A 14,035-nucleotide genomic window follows, 5' to 3' on the forward strand; every position below is an offset into this window, starting at 1 on the left:
GGGATGATTAATGTCTTTTAAGCAGTGACAATTAAAAGGTATTTAGGTAGCTTTCCCCATAGAAGCCCCTGAATCTAGTACTGCTTTGTGTCATGAGGACGCTCAGAGAAAAGTGGCATTAATTCTGCATGTCTGCATTTGAACAGCGAACGCATCTTCACTTAAACCTTGTGCTGCTGAGCTGTGCTTGTGCAAAAAAGCTACCACTCTTCCAGATTAACTCTGGCTGGAGGCTCACAGAAGCTGTTCTGATGAAGAGAAAAGCTGCTGGGATGAAAACCCAAGCAGAATTTTTGCTATTTTGTTACAGTAAAGAATTTACATTTAATAACACCGGAGACCTCTTGGTTTTATTAAAGGTACCTCCTCTCTACCTTGGGCTAGAGGTACAGCATCTGCTGTGACAGTTTCTGCCTTTTGTTTTTTGACTTCTCTCTAATTAGTTTATGTTCCAAGACATCCTTAATACAACAACTGATTTAAAAAGAATTGAAAATAAAGCAAAAATAGGAGTTTAAATCGCTTATGGCTTGCTTTGTATGGCTTCCAGGCATTTGAGCAATTTTGCTAACAAGTATCCTGTAACCTATTTCCAAAGGCCACTAGTAGATAATTATATTTGGTTAATTTACATACTTTCAGTTTATAACCCTAATTAGTTCTCCAACCAGTATTCCCTAGGCAATTTGGAGTCTTACCTCATTTTATTTGCCATCCCTAATGTGCAAGTTCTCTTCTTTTAATTTACAAAAAAAACGCTGTTAGGTTTGGTTCAGGGCTTTCCCATTTCAGTGCACATCTAAGCTGGGTGATTCCACGCTGATTTAAACCCTATTTGCAAATAAGTATTTTACATTTTTATAGATCTTACATCTGGGAGACATTCTGCAATTTAGGGAAACTGCCCCGAGTTTGACACGGAGCCTGTTTTTCTGGGAAGAATCAGGCCAAATTCGGCACTGAGCTGTACGCAGGGATTCCTGTTCAAATCTCTGGTTTGCCGAGGGGGTGTTGGTGTAGGATGGGGACAGGTAGGAGGCACCAGGTGTGTGACAGCAGCATGCCAGCCAAAGCAGGGACGGGTGTGGGTGGCAGGAATGAATGAAGGCTGCGTGCAGGAGAGCCTCCGGGAGCTGTGCACGCGGGCTCTGTAAGGAGACTTAAAGTCTCCCCAGCTGCTTGGCAATTGCTCGTTCTCCCTTCGTGTATTTAGGCTCTCTCCCTGTCCTACTCTGGGCTTGGCTACCACCCAGGAGGATATTACACTCAATGAAGCGGCCAGGGAGGGAGGGAAAAGGAGGAGGATGGAAATGAGTATTTGTACTTCTAGGTGTAAATGAGAAACACTCCCTTTATCTCGTTCCAGGCTCAAACGAAATTCAGAAGGTGCTTGGAACCAGCCTCCCCAGCGCAAGGAGCACACCTGGGAGTGCCGGTCCCTGCAGCAGTCAGAGCAACTGGGGCTGAAGCTAAGGGTCAGCCTCCTGCTGAGGGTTGGCCCCACTGAGGCTGGCTCTGCTGCTCTGCAGAGGTGGCTGAGAGAGGCTGCCAGGTGAAGCCTCAGGTAAGTCAGGAGTTGTTATCTTTTAAGCACTGAGGTACCTACTATAATACAAGTTTTTAGAAAAGCTGTTATATGACATATTTCCGCTTAGGCATCAAAGGCTGCTTTCTGGTCCAATTCATTTCACTGTAATGAGGTCAGGTTTGGACTAACTTTATGGTAATTTCCACTATTTCCTTGCAATCTATAAAAAGAACCCAAATCTCCCTTTTCAGCACGGCATTAAGTACTTCCATAAGGCAGTGAAAAAGGGTGTGCGATAAGGTAACTAATGGAGCTAGAAAAAGTTTTGCATAGCTTTTGGCCAGATTTGCAGGATAACTGATGGATTCTGTGAAATTATGTTAATTAACAAATCATAATACTACAGCAGACAGGTGATTTTCAGGTGACCAAAAGAACAAATGCTCAGAGAGGAAAAACTCAAAAGGTATCAGAATAATTCTTGGCCAATAATTTTATTTCAGCATCTTAGAAGAATGCAAATTTTATACTGTTGATGCTTTGGTATAATTTCTGCACATCACATGTGAATTCCCAGGTACGTTTCTGCTGTTACACACATGCACGTAATGCTCAGCATTTATCTGACTGATGCATTAAAAACCCGTCACCCATGAAGTTTTTCCAGAGGAGACTATTTGTATGAGGAACAACTTGATAATTTTTCCTCATTAGAGCATTTCAAATCCTACTCTAACATTTCCAGGTAGAATAAAGACAGCTTAAATGCCTTTTCATGCCTGTTTAAGGACTGTGATTCCACACTAATTATAGCTCTGCCCGTCCATGTGGATTTCTGAGCTTTAGAAGAGGCAATATCCTGCTATGGTGTGCTCCTTGCAATTGGGATGAACAGAACAAAAAATCAGAGTAAAGCAGATGTGAGACAGAGATAGGAAGCACCTTATGTTGAAGGCAGCGTGTTGTGAAAATCATACATTATGCTTTTCCTTCTGTGCAACTTGTGATGGTAACCAGCTTCTAGTATGTCAAGTGAATTCCTGGCTCTAGCAAAGTCAATAGAAAATCTTCCACACACTACAGCTAGACCGGTACGTTATCCCAAAGGTAAATATCATTTGAAGGTAAATGTACAGAGGATTACTGATATGAGTGTCAGATTTCAAGGGGCAGTGATGATTTACATTGGCTTACGACGTATTTTCCAGTATGTAAAATAGCTCACTGTAGAATATGGTAGACATATATTCAATGCTAATTCGATGCTAATCCACAAAGAGAATGGGGGAAAAAACCACAGGTCTGTTGCTTGCTACGTGATAACAGATAAAATAGGCACTGAGAAGCTGTTAATTTCTCCCCTTCCAGTTTTTAACCTCTATCATTCAGGTTATATTTTTTTACTCTGTATAGCTATGGTGGAAGAGTTCAGAACAGAGATTTAGAAGGGTTTGGGTGAGAGTTTTTTGTGGCAGCAAGCAAAAAGGAAGAGGGGGTTGAAGAATCTGGGAGCTATTCATAATGAGTCTAGTTTACCATTTATCCAGCAAAAATTCCAATTTATATTTGAATTCTTAATTAGAAATAGAAAAACAGAAAAAGTGAGATACCTTTCTGACATTTACTCTTTGTCCTTTTCCCTATCTCTTTTGTTTTAATTTATGTATTTGTTTGAACTCATATATTTAATTTATATAATTATTTGTCTGTATTTAATGCAAACCCATGCTTATGTACGTAGCTCAGTTTTACAAATTATGGAACAAAACAGGAGAGTAGAAGTCCTGTTTTTTTCTCACTTGCAGGTCATCTTAAATGCCTCGTGAGTTTATTATCTGCATTGCTTGATTCTACTTTTCACGTTCCTCTTACTTCTCTCTTGCTTCTTCCCTCCATGTCTCCTTCCCTCAAGAACACCTCCATCCAAAATCCCCCGAGGGTCAGGATGCAATTTTCCTGCTAGGCGTGACTCAGGTAGGCAGTCCTGGCAGCACAGGAGCTACGCTCCAGGAAAGGATACTCAGCATGGCGAAACCAGAAGGGAGTCAAAAGAATTTAAAATTGTTTGAAATATAAAACAATAATTTATTTTACTTCATTTTACTTGTTAACGTTTGTAGCTAATGATGATTTCATGAAACTGCTTTTATAATTCAATACATTCAAATCTATAAAGCAAACAGTTACTACCATGGGCTTTTCAAATTCCACAAACTGTCTTATATAAACAAATTAGCTGTACATGCACATTTTTCAATAGGTTGCAACATTTGCAAACATGCTTTAAAATCCTTTAAAGCTGCAGTATACTGTACTTTGCTTCAGGCTTTTCAGATGAAACCTATATACTTTCTTTAGAAACTTTAAAAGGAAAAATGTTTAAATGTTGATCATAACTCTAAAGACTGCTGTTTGATAAATGTTAAATATTACAAGAGACTGACTCCGTTAGGAATTCAATAATTCTGAGTTTAAACCTTGAGCTAAATATTGATAAACAGCACTTGGTGTAGAAGTGAACAACAGCAAAATAGTATCACAAAATATGGTTTCACAAAAAATACATATGTGCAGTTGCTCTTGTGGGGTTTTTGCGTTTTTTTAGGCAAAGAAAAGCATGGGTACCTTTTATATGAATATAGTTTAAGCAAATTACCTGTGTAAGTATGGTTAATACATTTCTGATAGTTAAACGCTTTATGTAAAAGGTAACAAGTAAAAAAGTACAATCAGTATTCCAAAAAGCACTGCTAGTATTGCCTTTGAAGGAGATGGGCAAACTTTCTCTCCACTTCACGGTGGAGATCCTGGCACCCACAGTTGTAGAGTTCAGTATTTGAACTATAAACTCGATGACCGTATCTTATATACAAAAATCTTGCCACATTGAACGAGGCATTGATTTCTACCCCAATGGTAGCGTTTTATGTACATAACTTAGCAATGGCGATTATACAGTAGTCACTGACAGGAAGGAATTGTACACTCGTGTGCCGTCTGGTGACTTTGTTCCGTGGGTAAGGAGTTCCTGGATTGTCATCCAGTTGTCAAATATTTTTTTATTTCTTTTCTTCATCATTTTTTTGTGGCTCAGTTCAATGATATTCATCTCTTTCTTTTCTTCTGCACCTTGCTGTTCCTTTAAGCAATCTAGCCTGCTCTGCATCATGAACTCACGCCTCCTCCTCTGCTCCTTCGCCTTCACTAAATGCTGCTTCCGCTCTTCCTTACTCCAGTACCGGCCCATCTTCATTTCACTTATGGCATCGTCATCGGTAGTCATTCCGCTGCGCTCTTCCTTGATCTTGATGGCGCGTTCTCTCAGCAGCCTGTCCCTGACTGGCCTCTTTGTGATGTACCGCGTCCCATCGCTTCGCACTTTGACTTTCCACTCCATCCTCGGTTCGCTCTGGCTCGCGTTAAAGTCTTTACACATACTCACCAGGCTCATTTGGCTCTGTGCGTACTCCACCGCTGATTTCTGTTGGATCAGCTGCATGTAGCTCTGGTAGTGCTGCGCGTGGGCAGGAATATGAGCATGCTTATATGGGGAGTGATGGTACGGGGAGACGTAGGAGCCAGAAGGTTTTTGACCATGCGTAGGGCTTTTGCTTCCATCACTGGCTTTTCTCTCCTTGCTTTCCAGCTGCTTGCCAAGGTCAGGATCTTTAGCAGAGGAATGGCATTTACCAGTGCTGGATTCATGGCTTTCTGAGCCAGCCAATAAATTCTTTTGGGAGACGTTGTACGCCACTGCCCCCTCGTTACCTTGACAGTTGACGCCTTCCGCAGTTCTGCGCAGTGAATTGTCAGGAGAAATCTCCAGCGTGAGTGGTGTGCTTCGGCAGCTTTCCCCTGTGTTGTACGCACTCGAGCTATCCTTGTCAGACTTCTCAGGGAGCTCTGTAATGTCTGAGAGCTCGTGCCTGCGAACATCGATGCTGGTGTTATAGTTGCGGAACCCACTGTTGTGCAGCATCCAGGGCTCCCGGTACTGATCTTTCAGCTGCTGCATTTTATGAGCTCTCACAATATTCAGGCACTCCAGCTCGATATTGCGCAGCTCCTCATTCAGCATCTCCAGCTCTTTGTCAACGCTTTCTTGGTCGCTTTTGCTCATATCCAGAGTGCTGTTATGATAGTACAGGCTGTAAGGGCTGGCAGACTTCACCTGGCACTTCAGCTCCAGCAGTTCCCGGAATCGCTCACATTCGTCTACGGGGATGCCAAGGAAGTCGACGTCTGTGCAGTCGGCTGAGATGAACGACTCGTTGCTGAACTGCATATCGCCACTTCCGAGGGTGTCATGACTGTAAGTCAGCTTCTTCTGGCTCCCTAAAGTGTTGGAGGAAGTGGTGTGATCATCGGCATTGTTTTCCTGCTCAGAGCTCTCATCGTTCCGAGTGCTGTCGTCTGTGCGCCCCACGCCACTGTCCTTCTCGTGCTGGTTAGATAAAATGGTGGCTGTGTCTGTGGTACCGCCATCTTCCTCATGCTTCTTCTAGCAGTAAAGATCAAAAGACAAATTATCTCAAGGACATAAAATATCTCAGGGTGTTTATTAAAGAGTTTTCTTTATCTGTCACCTGTTAGACCTTGCACATCTTTGGCTTTTACTTGTATGGAAAACAAGCTCCATTTTAGTAAGAACATATAGAAATGGTGCCTGAAAACACAGCATGCTGCAGATGGCCTTTTCAGAAGAATTTGAGGTCTGTTTTTCAGTTATTTAGCAACAACACTAGAATTCAAATGTTCAAAATGGTACTGTTCCCATTTAGGTGCACAAAAGTATTCAGTTCTACTGTGGTGCCCAGGTGAGAATCTCTCTCCAAAAAATGTGGCTCCCACAGCAGATGTAGATTTAGGAAACTCTAGACAAAAATTGAAAAACTACTGATGAACTTGTATGATTGCATAGATCATGGCAGAGCGACAGGGAATCTGGGTCCAAATCTGTGGCCTTGCATAAACTTTGCTATGCAAAAACTTTTTCTTTGCCTTTCTCCTCATATATATAGACCTAATTTCAGTCATTTGCCTGAGTTCTCCATTTGGATTTTATGGGTTTCGGAGGCAGGCTGTTTTCAGTATGTGCATATCAAATGGGATATTTTAGAAGTCATCTCTCTGCCTGCTTTCTCTATCATATACCTAGCTTCTTCTGTCACTGACCACAGCCAGAATGGTGGATTTCTAAGAACTGTGATCATATCGTCTTAATGGACAAAATAAAAAAGGTAACATTTTAAAACAATTGGATCCCCAAGAAGGTGTTTGTGGATAGTTAAGTAATATCTTGACTTTTGCAGTAAGTCTTTTTGCCTTGATCGTCATTTGGGACACTAAGTATATTCAGTCAAGCTCAATATTGGAATATTGAGTGCGAGGTGCAGTTGTGACACCATTGCACAACAGAACAGCAGTACCTGCTGGAGCATGCTGGCAGTAAATTGCATTGCCTGGTGGTGCTGCTCCTCTAACATGTCCATGTGCAAGTCATCCAGAAAATCATTTCTGTCATCATCCATCCATCCTTCATCCAGCTATGTGAAAAGGGAGGGAAAAACAAACCAAATGTTATCAAAAGAATGAAGACTGATATAACTTATGTTCCTTTTTGTGGAAGGTGATTGGAAAAGCTTAGGAGATTCCTTCCTGTGACAGCGCTGCTGCGTCCTGCGAGGAAGCACACATCCCCTTGTACGAAGTGTGGGCATTGACTGCCCTACCGCCCCCCACGGCCACCTTGACTTCCAACAGCATGGTTTTATCTTCAGCAGCCCTTTGTATGAAACAAAACCAGCCCTTTCATCCCTGGAAATATTTCTAAGCATTGGGGCTGTTTTGGTTTGCACATGATTAGGATGTATAAAATACTCCAGGGCCCAAAGCTTTGAATGCACCACTTGTGAGGCAGCATAAAGGGCCAGAGTGGAAAATGCTTGCTGTGGGTCTGCGAGACTTTTTTCTCCCAACCTCAGCCATCTCCAAGGGAAAGATCAGAAACATCGAGGCTAACAAGACAGTCATGAGCACGACCCGGTGTCTCTGGGTGCACTGGCGAGGGCTGTTCTCAGCACACGGAGCAAGAGACAGATCAAACAACAGTGCTTGGGGCTCTTTATTCAGCATCTTTGTTGTGCTAATCCCAGTTTGATAAAGGGATCCGATTCAACATTTTATTACAGTTGAGGATGCTTCTTGACAGTCTTTAACTACATTAAGAGACGGTGTTATAAAGGGCTAAATAATAGGTGTTTTAATGAATGAATAATCAATAGCTATAGGATTTAGAGTTCAGTATATTCTTCATAGCTATGGCTTGAGACCATCCATAATATTGTACGCCGATGTTTGTAATAGCATTGCAGCAAACATAAATCACTGAACTTCTTATAAATTGGATTTTAATACAAAACATATATAGAAGTATTGTGACTGCTGAATTCCATTATTTTAGACCATATATATGTTTAGTCAAACTGTATAATAGGGTTTTAGGTAGACCTGGTAGATTTAGGTAGGTTAAAATTCTTCAAAATATGGGAACCACTTTCTGTAAAAGAGCAAGTCTTTAATTAAGACTCAAGAGGTTTTATTTATTTACTTATTGCTGTTGCTACAGTACCTGAATTTCTGGTCTTGCAACAAGCAAGGAGATATTCTTGCTCTCTTCACTGGTGAGAAGTGCCACAGCTTCTTCTCGGTTCTGTACCTCTATGCCATTGATCTTTAAAGAAAAGAGCAGCAGAGTGAAATCATTTCACGTGGTAGAGAGGGAGCAGAGTCAGCTCTGGGTGGAAAGGAAGACCCTCGAGTGGGGCAGGTGGGCTGTGAACCCCCTTCCCAAAAACTACGTGGGATGTGGACCTCTGCTTGTGTTAGTCTCTGTGCAGAAGACAGACTGCTTCTGACAAAAGCCCCGTGGTGTAGGGCTGCACTGGGAAGGCTCCTCGTCCTGGCATACAGGAGTGGGGCTCAGCCTGCTGAACAAGTATCAGCAGCCCCATTAATTGGGCTGCCCAGAGAGATTCTGCAAAGGCGAGCAATTGCTTGGGCCGGAATGGAGTTTTTCTGTGGTAGATGGAAGGCTACCACAAGAGCAGGGCTAATGTAGGGCTTTACCTGGCCAGGAATATCAAAATCTGACTGATCTATAGCAAAGGAAAGGGAAATGTCTTCAAAAGGTTAAAAGGAATTGTATTAATTTTGAAAGGAACTGTAGGAGCAACCTGCTCTGGTGGGAGGTGTCCCTGCCCATGGCAAGGGGGTTAGAACCAGATGGTCTTTAAGGTCCCTTCCAACCCAAACCACTCCATGAATACCAATTTGAAAGGAATGATTTGTTAAAATACACTAAAACAAAGTAATGGAATTGAAATGGTTGCAGCAGGTTGTAGTGCGTTAGCAGGCTTTTGATCATTTACACACATACTTGGATAATGCGATCCCCTTCTCGGAGCCGACCGTCTTTTGCAGCAATACTGTTGGGATCAATCTACAAAATAAGACAATTGTAAACATTTTGGTGGTTTTAGAGCTCAGTCTTTTACTTCCCATTGTAAACCCAGTATTAGTAATATGACTGATGTGATAAGCCAGTGTGTCTGTCATTGCTGCTACGTTGTTGTGTCTCATTAGTGATTACAGGACTTTTCCTTGCTTATGCAAGACAAAATGAAATGCAGGTTAAAATGGTTAAATCAAAATCAAAACATTTCTTCTTGAGCCTTCTGAATGTTGTGTGCTTGAACATTTTTTCCACTGTATTTCTTAAGAAGCAGGGACAATTTTTAATTTTCTTTGGTTCTAGCACTATAAACTGGTGCAGAGCTTCCTAATGCCATTGGAAGATATGTTGTAATTAAGGAAAAATCATGCCAATATGCATTACATCACCCTTAAACCTATCACACTATGTCACTCTTAGAGAAGAATGGTGAGAAGAGAAATAAATGGGAAACACTATAGGAAAATACTTGCTATTTCAGGGGTCAAACTTATCTTTTGATGTGCTCTGCACTGAAATCTAGGAAAAAGAAAAAACATGTTCACCCTGCTTCCTCTGTCTTTGCTCTCTCCAACTTCTCATTGAAGTCAGTAGGAGTTTGACTTCAATGGATGCAGGCTTTCACTCAGTTTGGAGGAAAGGAAAAATAATTAGTTTTCTTCCAAGTACCACATTCTGGCTGTTTTTTTGACTATGGTACAAACAGAAGCAGGGATTTGTCTTAAATGCCCAGCACTTCAGTTTAGAAGACAAATTTTGTCTTATGGAAATCAGCTCAGTCTTACCTCGCTGACATAAATACCAATGTCATCCTCATCGTCCGTTCGGTAACATACAGTAAGGCCAAGCTTGTCCTGGCTGTTCACTCTATGCAAATCTACTTCCTGAGGTTAAAAAAAAATAAAAAAGAAAAAGACATTGTCAGTGAGACACTGGTGACTGATGGAAGCAATTTTTCAAATACAATGAAAATATTTTGTTTAAGTGATATAGTACATCTCTTTTCATTTTACTGTGTAGACCAGGTTAACTTACTGAGCAAAACGTGATTATATGCAGATAATCAATGCTTGGGGCTTTTTTGACCCTTCAATCAATACAAAGTCATTTTGAAAATAGACCTCTTATTGATCTTAAAGAAGAAAAATTACCTATATTTCATGTAGTGGTAAGACTTCAAATGCTAAAATACTTATAAAGTATGATTTCAATATTTGCCACAGCTGATACATATTTTATTATAAGCAGGGAAATTTTCTTGCTTTTCAGAGAGAAATATAATACTGGATTACCTTAACTTGGGTAATTTTCATGAAATGCTGTAACAAGTTTCTCTGAGGTGTGACTGAAGATCGATATTGTCAGCAAAGGATTCAGCATTGTAAGAGAAATACAGTAAGTGCTTCAGTATCTTGCAAGGGTGTGGTTCGAGCAGGTCATGTTTTATCATTCCACTGCTCTTTTGTGGTCATGTTAGCCCTGGAGACATTTAAGCCATCTTAAAAATACATGGTTTTCCTCTACACTTTTGTCTGCCACAAAGACTTCAGCTGGGTTACTTTTTTTTCCTGTTTCCTGCTGCTCTGTGATACTGGTTGGTATAAAGGGGATGTAAAAACCCTGGAGATGCCCCACCAAGCTGTGGGATGCTCCCGGCTGGCGTGCAGTCCGCGTACCCACCCACACAAGCAGCTCTCAGCTCTGCTCTTCCCTTCTGAGGGACATCCCGGCCACCCTAAGGACCCTTGGGAGCCCAACACACTTAACCAGCTTATTGCATCGGTCCTGAGGATGCTACCTTGGGGAAGAAGGATGGTTTGTCATAGGTAGAGGAGTTGTAGCAAGAGTAGTAGTGTTTTTTACTCCCCTTAAGGAGCGCCTGGCAGTGAGCGAAGCTTTGAAAAGGGCCCACGTTGTGCCTCACACCTGTCAGAATGCATTGCTGGGAAGGGACAGAGTGGGACCAGGCAGGTGGGGCAGAGGGACACGTGTTGAGAAAGGGGGCACAGCCCCTGAGCGAGCCTGGGGCCATCCCTGCTGGGGACAGACCCTGCTGCACTGCGAGGCACCGAGCGCTTGTGCTTGGGCCTCTGCTGCAGTGGAGAAGTCCCGATAACACGATTCATTATTTCTGAACGTCTCTTCTGTTTTGACCCAAGCTGTGCCATTTGTACGGGGCGAGACAATAAAACAAGCTGATATGAATAATTTATTGGCATGTCTAGATGACAGCTGCCAAGATCAGCAATCTCATGTTATTTACTTGTCAACATGTGTAATTTCTTTTTTTTCAAGAAACGTAGCTGTAAATGTCAGTGACATTTCAGATGGTATTTAAATGGTTTCAATCAATAGTATCCATGGTGAACTGCTGCTCTTTTTCTCCCTCTTTTGTTACTTACTGCTTGAACACAATGCTTTAATAGTGAGTTTTTTTTTTTTTTTTTCCAGATTTCTAAAGCTTTTGGGGCTTTCTAGAGAGGAGGTTTAAAAACTCTTCAGTAGAAAAGATGAAACAAAGTGGATTGACAAAGCGATTCTGATCTCAGTTGTTGTGGTTAATCCTTGGGAGTACCACTGCAATCAATGCGTTTATTCCAGATGTAATCATGGTGTGAATTAGGGACGAGTTGGGAGTGTGGTGAGTTGGGCCTAATTCAGGCATAGAAAGAATCCTGCATTTCCTGCATGCTTTAACAAGAATATTTTGGGTCTTAAGGAAGGTTTTTATACAGATTAATCATTTGAAAGCATGATGGCGAAATAATGGCAAGAAACTAATGCTGTAGCTCATTATGATGTTTGTCAGACTGGTGGTGACAGTGTTTAAAAAAAAAGGTTTGGTGGCTTTGGTCGTTGTTGAAACAGATCCTGTTTAAACACAAACACTTGGAGAGGAGGGAGCAGACTATTAATTCATACCTACCTGCAGAATGTTTTGAAAAACAATTTGTGTTTTTTCCAACAGTGCACAAGTATGAAGAGTGTTATAATAATAAAAAAATAAGTATGGGTTTACATTTAAAATGCATTATCCAAGACATCATCTGTAATACACTGGAAGGTAATGAACTATGTGGTAAATTAAGTAGCATATGTTTTAAAAGGAAAAGAGATACATATGCTTTAAGAACATGCTCAAATGAAGCACCAAAAAACTAAAGCAAACAAAAAATTCTTAGAGCAGGTGTTTAGAACCTGAATTTTTATGAGTAATTCGTTGACATACTTACCCTTGGGTACAGTCCTTGGGTAGGACCAGAATAACTTGGTTTGATACTACCCTAATATGATAATTTTGTGTACTTGAAGGTAGGAACAGCTGCTTTCTACAGGTCTTTGCGTCAATACCGTTTTAATATAATCATAAAGGTTTGAAATGTTTGAGAGATAAAAGTGAGCAATTCCAGTTGGAGTTGAAGAATCAGCTCCAGAGTCTTCAAAGCAAAGGTTATTTCCCATGTTCAGAGTGGAATTTGTATAATGCACAGATACATGAAAGGGAAAACTAGAACAGACAATTGGCATCTGCAAGTACAGCTACCGTGGTAGCTTGTGTAATTGCACCAGGAATTAATTAAGCTCTAGGAATTAATGTGGGCCTAAAGACCTTTGAAGGCGTAAGTTCAAGTTCTTACAGTGGCACCAGACTTGCCATTTGTTACTCCTCACTCTTTGGTGTTGCACTCCAGGACAGCTCAAGGGCCTGATCCTGTGAGCCCGCAGCCTTATGTGCTCCTGCTGCAGGCAAAGGCACCACGTGCACAGCAGCGGCCGGGCTGCGTCCAAAGCCCCTGCTCAGCACCTGCTCTGTCAGGTTAGTCCTCTGTGCCATCCATCCGGCATGAGGTGAAGGAATATTAGTGCTCCGCTGGGGCTCCAAAACTATCGTAATGAGCTCTGTATAGGATCCTGACCGCATTATTAAATGCATCAGCCACCTACCTCGCAGGAGGGACACACTGAAGTTTGTCAACACCCGGTCTCGATCTGCAGAAATTAGCAGACAACGGTGGTATGCACAAAGTGTGGCAGTGTCAGGGGCTGTGCTAATGCGACTGATGTGAAAACTTTGTATATGATATAGCTTCTACACACACAAATACTTAAAATCTTCTGCTTCTTTAGATCGGGTAAAAGTGTCATTTTGAGAGATGTCCAAGAGAAATATTTGTATGCTATTCCAAAAACGAGTGTGTGCAGGAGAATTGTTTGATTCTCAGCTGCATATTAAATGCAGGGCCAAGAGGGCTCGAAGAGTTAGCAGCTGAAATCCATATGGCATTTGTAGTGAGGCAAGAAGAAATGAGTGTGCACTGTGACATTATACCTGCAACTTCTCACGATAATAGATTAGGAGTAAGTGGTAATAGTAAATTAACCTCTATAAACTCAAAAGATCCTTCATTTGCAACAGATTATTAAATTATTGTACTGATGATTTAAAATTATGGCCTGCCTGTAAATTCATAAAAATCAAAGTCCTTTCTCTAACAAGGCAAAAATGAGCAGTAGAAAAGTGGAATGAGTGGACAATGATGGGTAAAAAAAAAAAAAGAGTTCAAACATTCAGCAAGCATTGTCCAAAGCTTGCACAGTAAGTACTTTGCCCTTTTGTCTCTCTCTGTAAAAAGCTTTTTTTTTTTAATTTTTTTTTTTTTTCCTCCTGTGCTGACTTCTGAGATACCTGGCCCACAGGGCCTACTTTTCTGTTACTCCATCAATAGGTTTCACTGAGGAAAGAGTGACAGAGAAATAAATATTCCACTATTTCCTTTTATACTGTGTGGGGGCTTCTTTTGGTAACTGGCGCTTTTACAGCAGAAGGAAAAATCTTGTCTTGAATTGAATCAGTTCTCTACTCAGAAAGGAAATGGGACCGATAGGCTGCTTGGGTATCAGGGGGGTGAAGGCAGGAAGTACGATGTGAGAGGATGAGTCCTCTTTTTGATTTAGAATGTTCTTTGTAATGTCAGAAAATGAGCACACTGAGA

At 41.4% G+C, this 14,035-nt stretch overlaps 1 protein-coding gene across 2 annotated transcripts in view; it reads right to left on the minus strand.

Moving 5' to 3' along the window:
- Window positions 1–2,014: 2,014 nt before the first annotated feature.
- The window catches only part of PDZRN3 (PDZ domain containing ring finger 3), a 133,065-nt gene continuing 121,044 nt past the window's right edge, over window positions 2,015–14,035 (minus strand). For both annotated transcript variants that reach the window (XM_040568552.1, XM_040568553.1), the window contains 5 exons: window positions 9,827–9,925; window positions 8,967–9,029; window positions 8,160–8,261; window positions 6,958–7,074; window positions 2,015–6,029 (listed from right to left, as the gene is read on the minus strand). In XM_040568552.1, the coding sequence (XP_040424486.1) occupies window positions 4,479–6,029; window positions 6,958–7,074; window positions 8,160–8,261; window positions 8,967–9,029; window positions 9,827–9,925 (1,932 nt within the window). In that variant the 3' untranslated portion in view covers window positions 2,015–4,478. The remainder of the gene's footprint in view (window positions 6,030–6,957; window positions 7,075–8,159; window positions 8,262–8,966; window positions 9,030–9,826; window positions 9,926–14,035) is intronic.

This window comes from Cygnus olor, chromosome 10 (genome assembly GCF_009769625.2).
Source record: "Cygnus olor isolate bCygOlo1 chromosome 10, bCygOlo1.pri.v2, whole genome shotgun sequence".
Lineage (NCBI taxonomy): Eukaryota > Metazoa > Chordata > Aves > Anseriformes > Anatidae > Cygnus > Cygnus olor.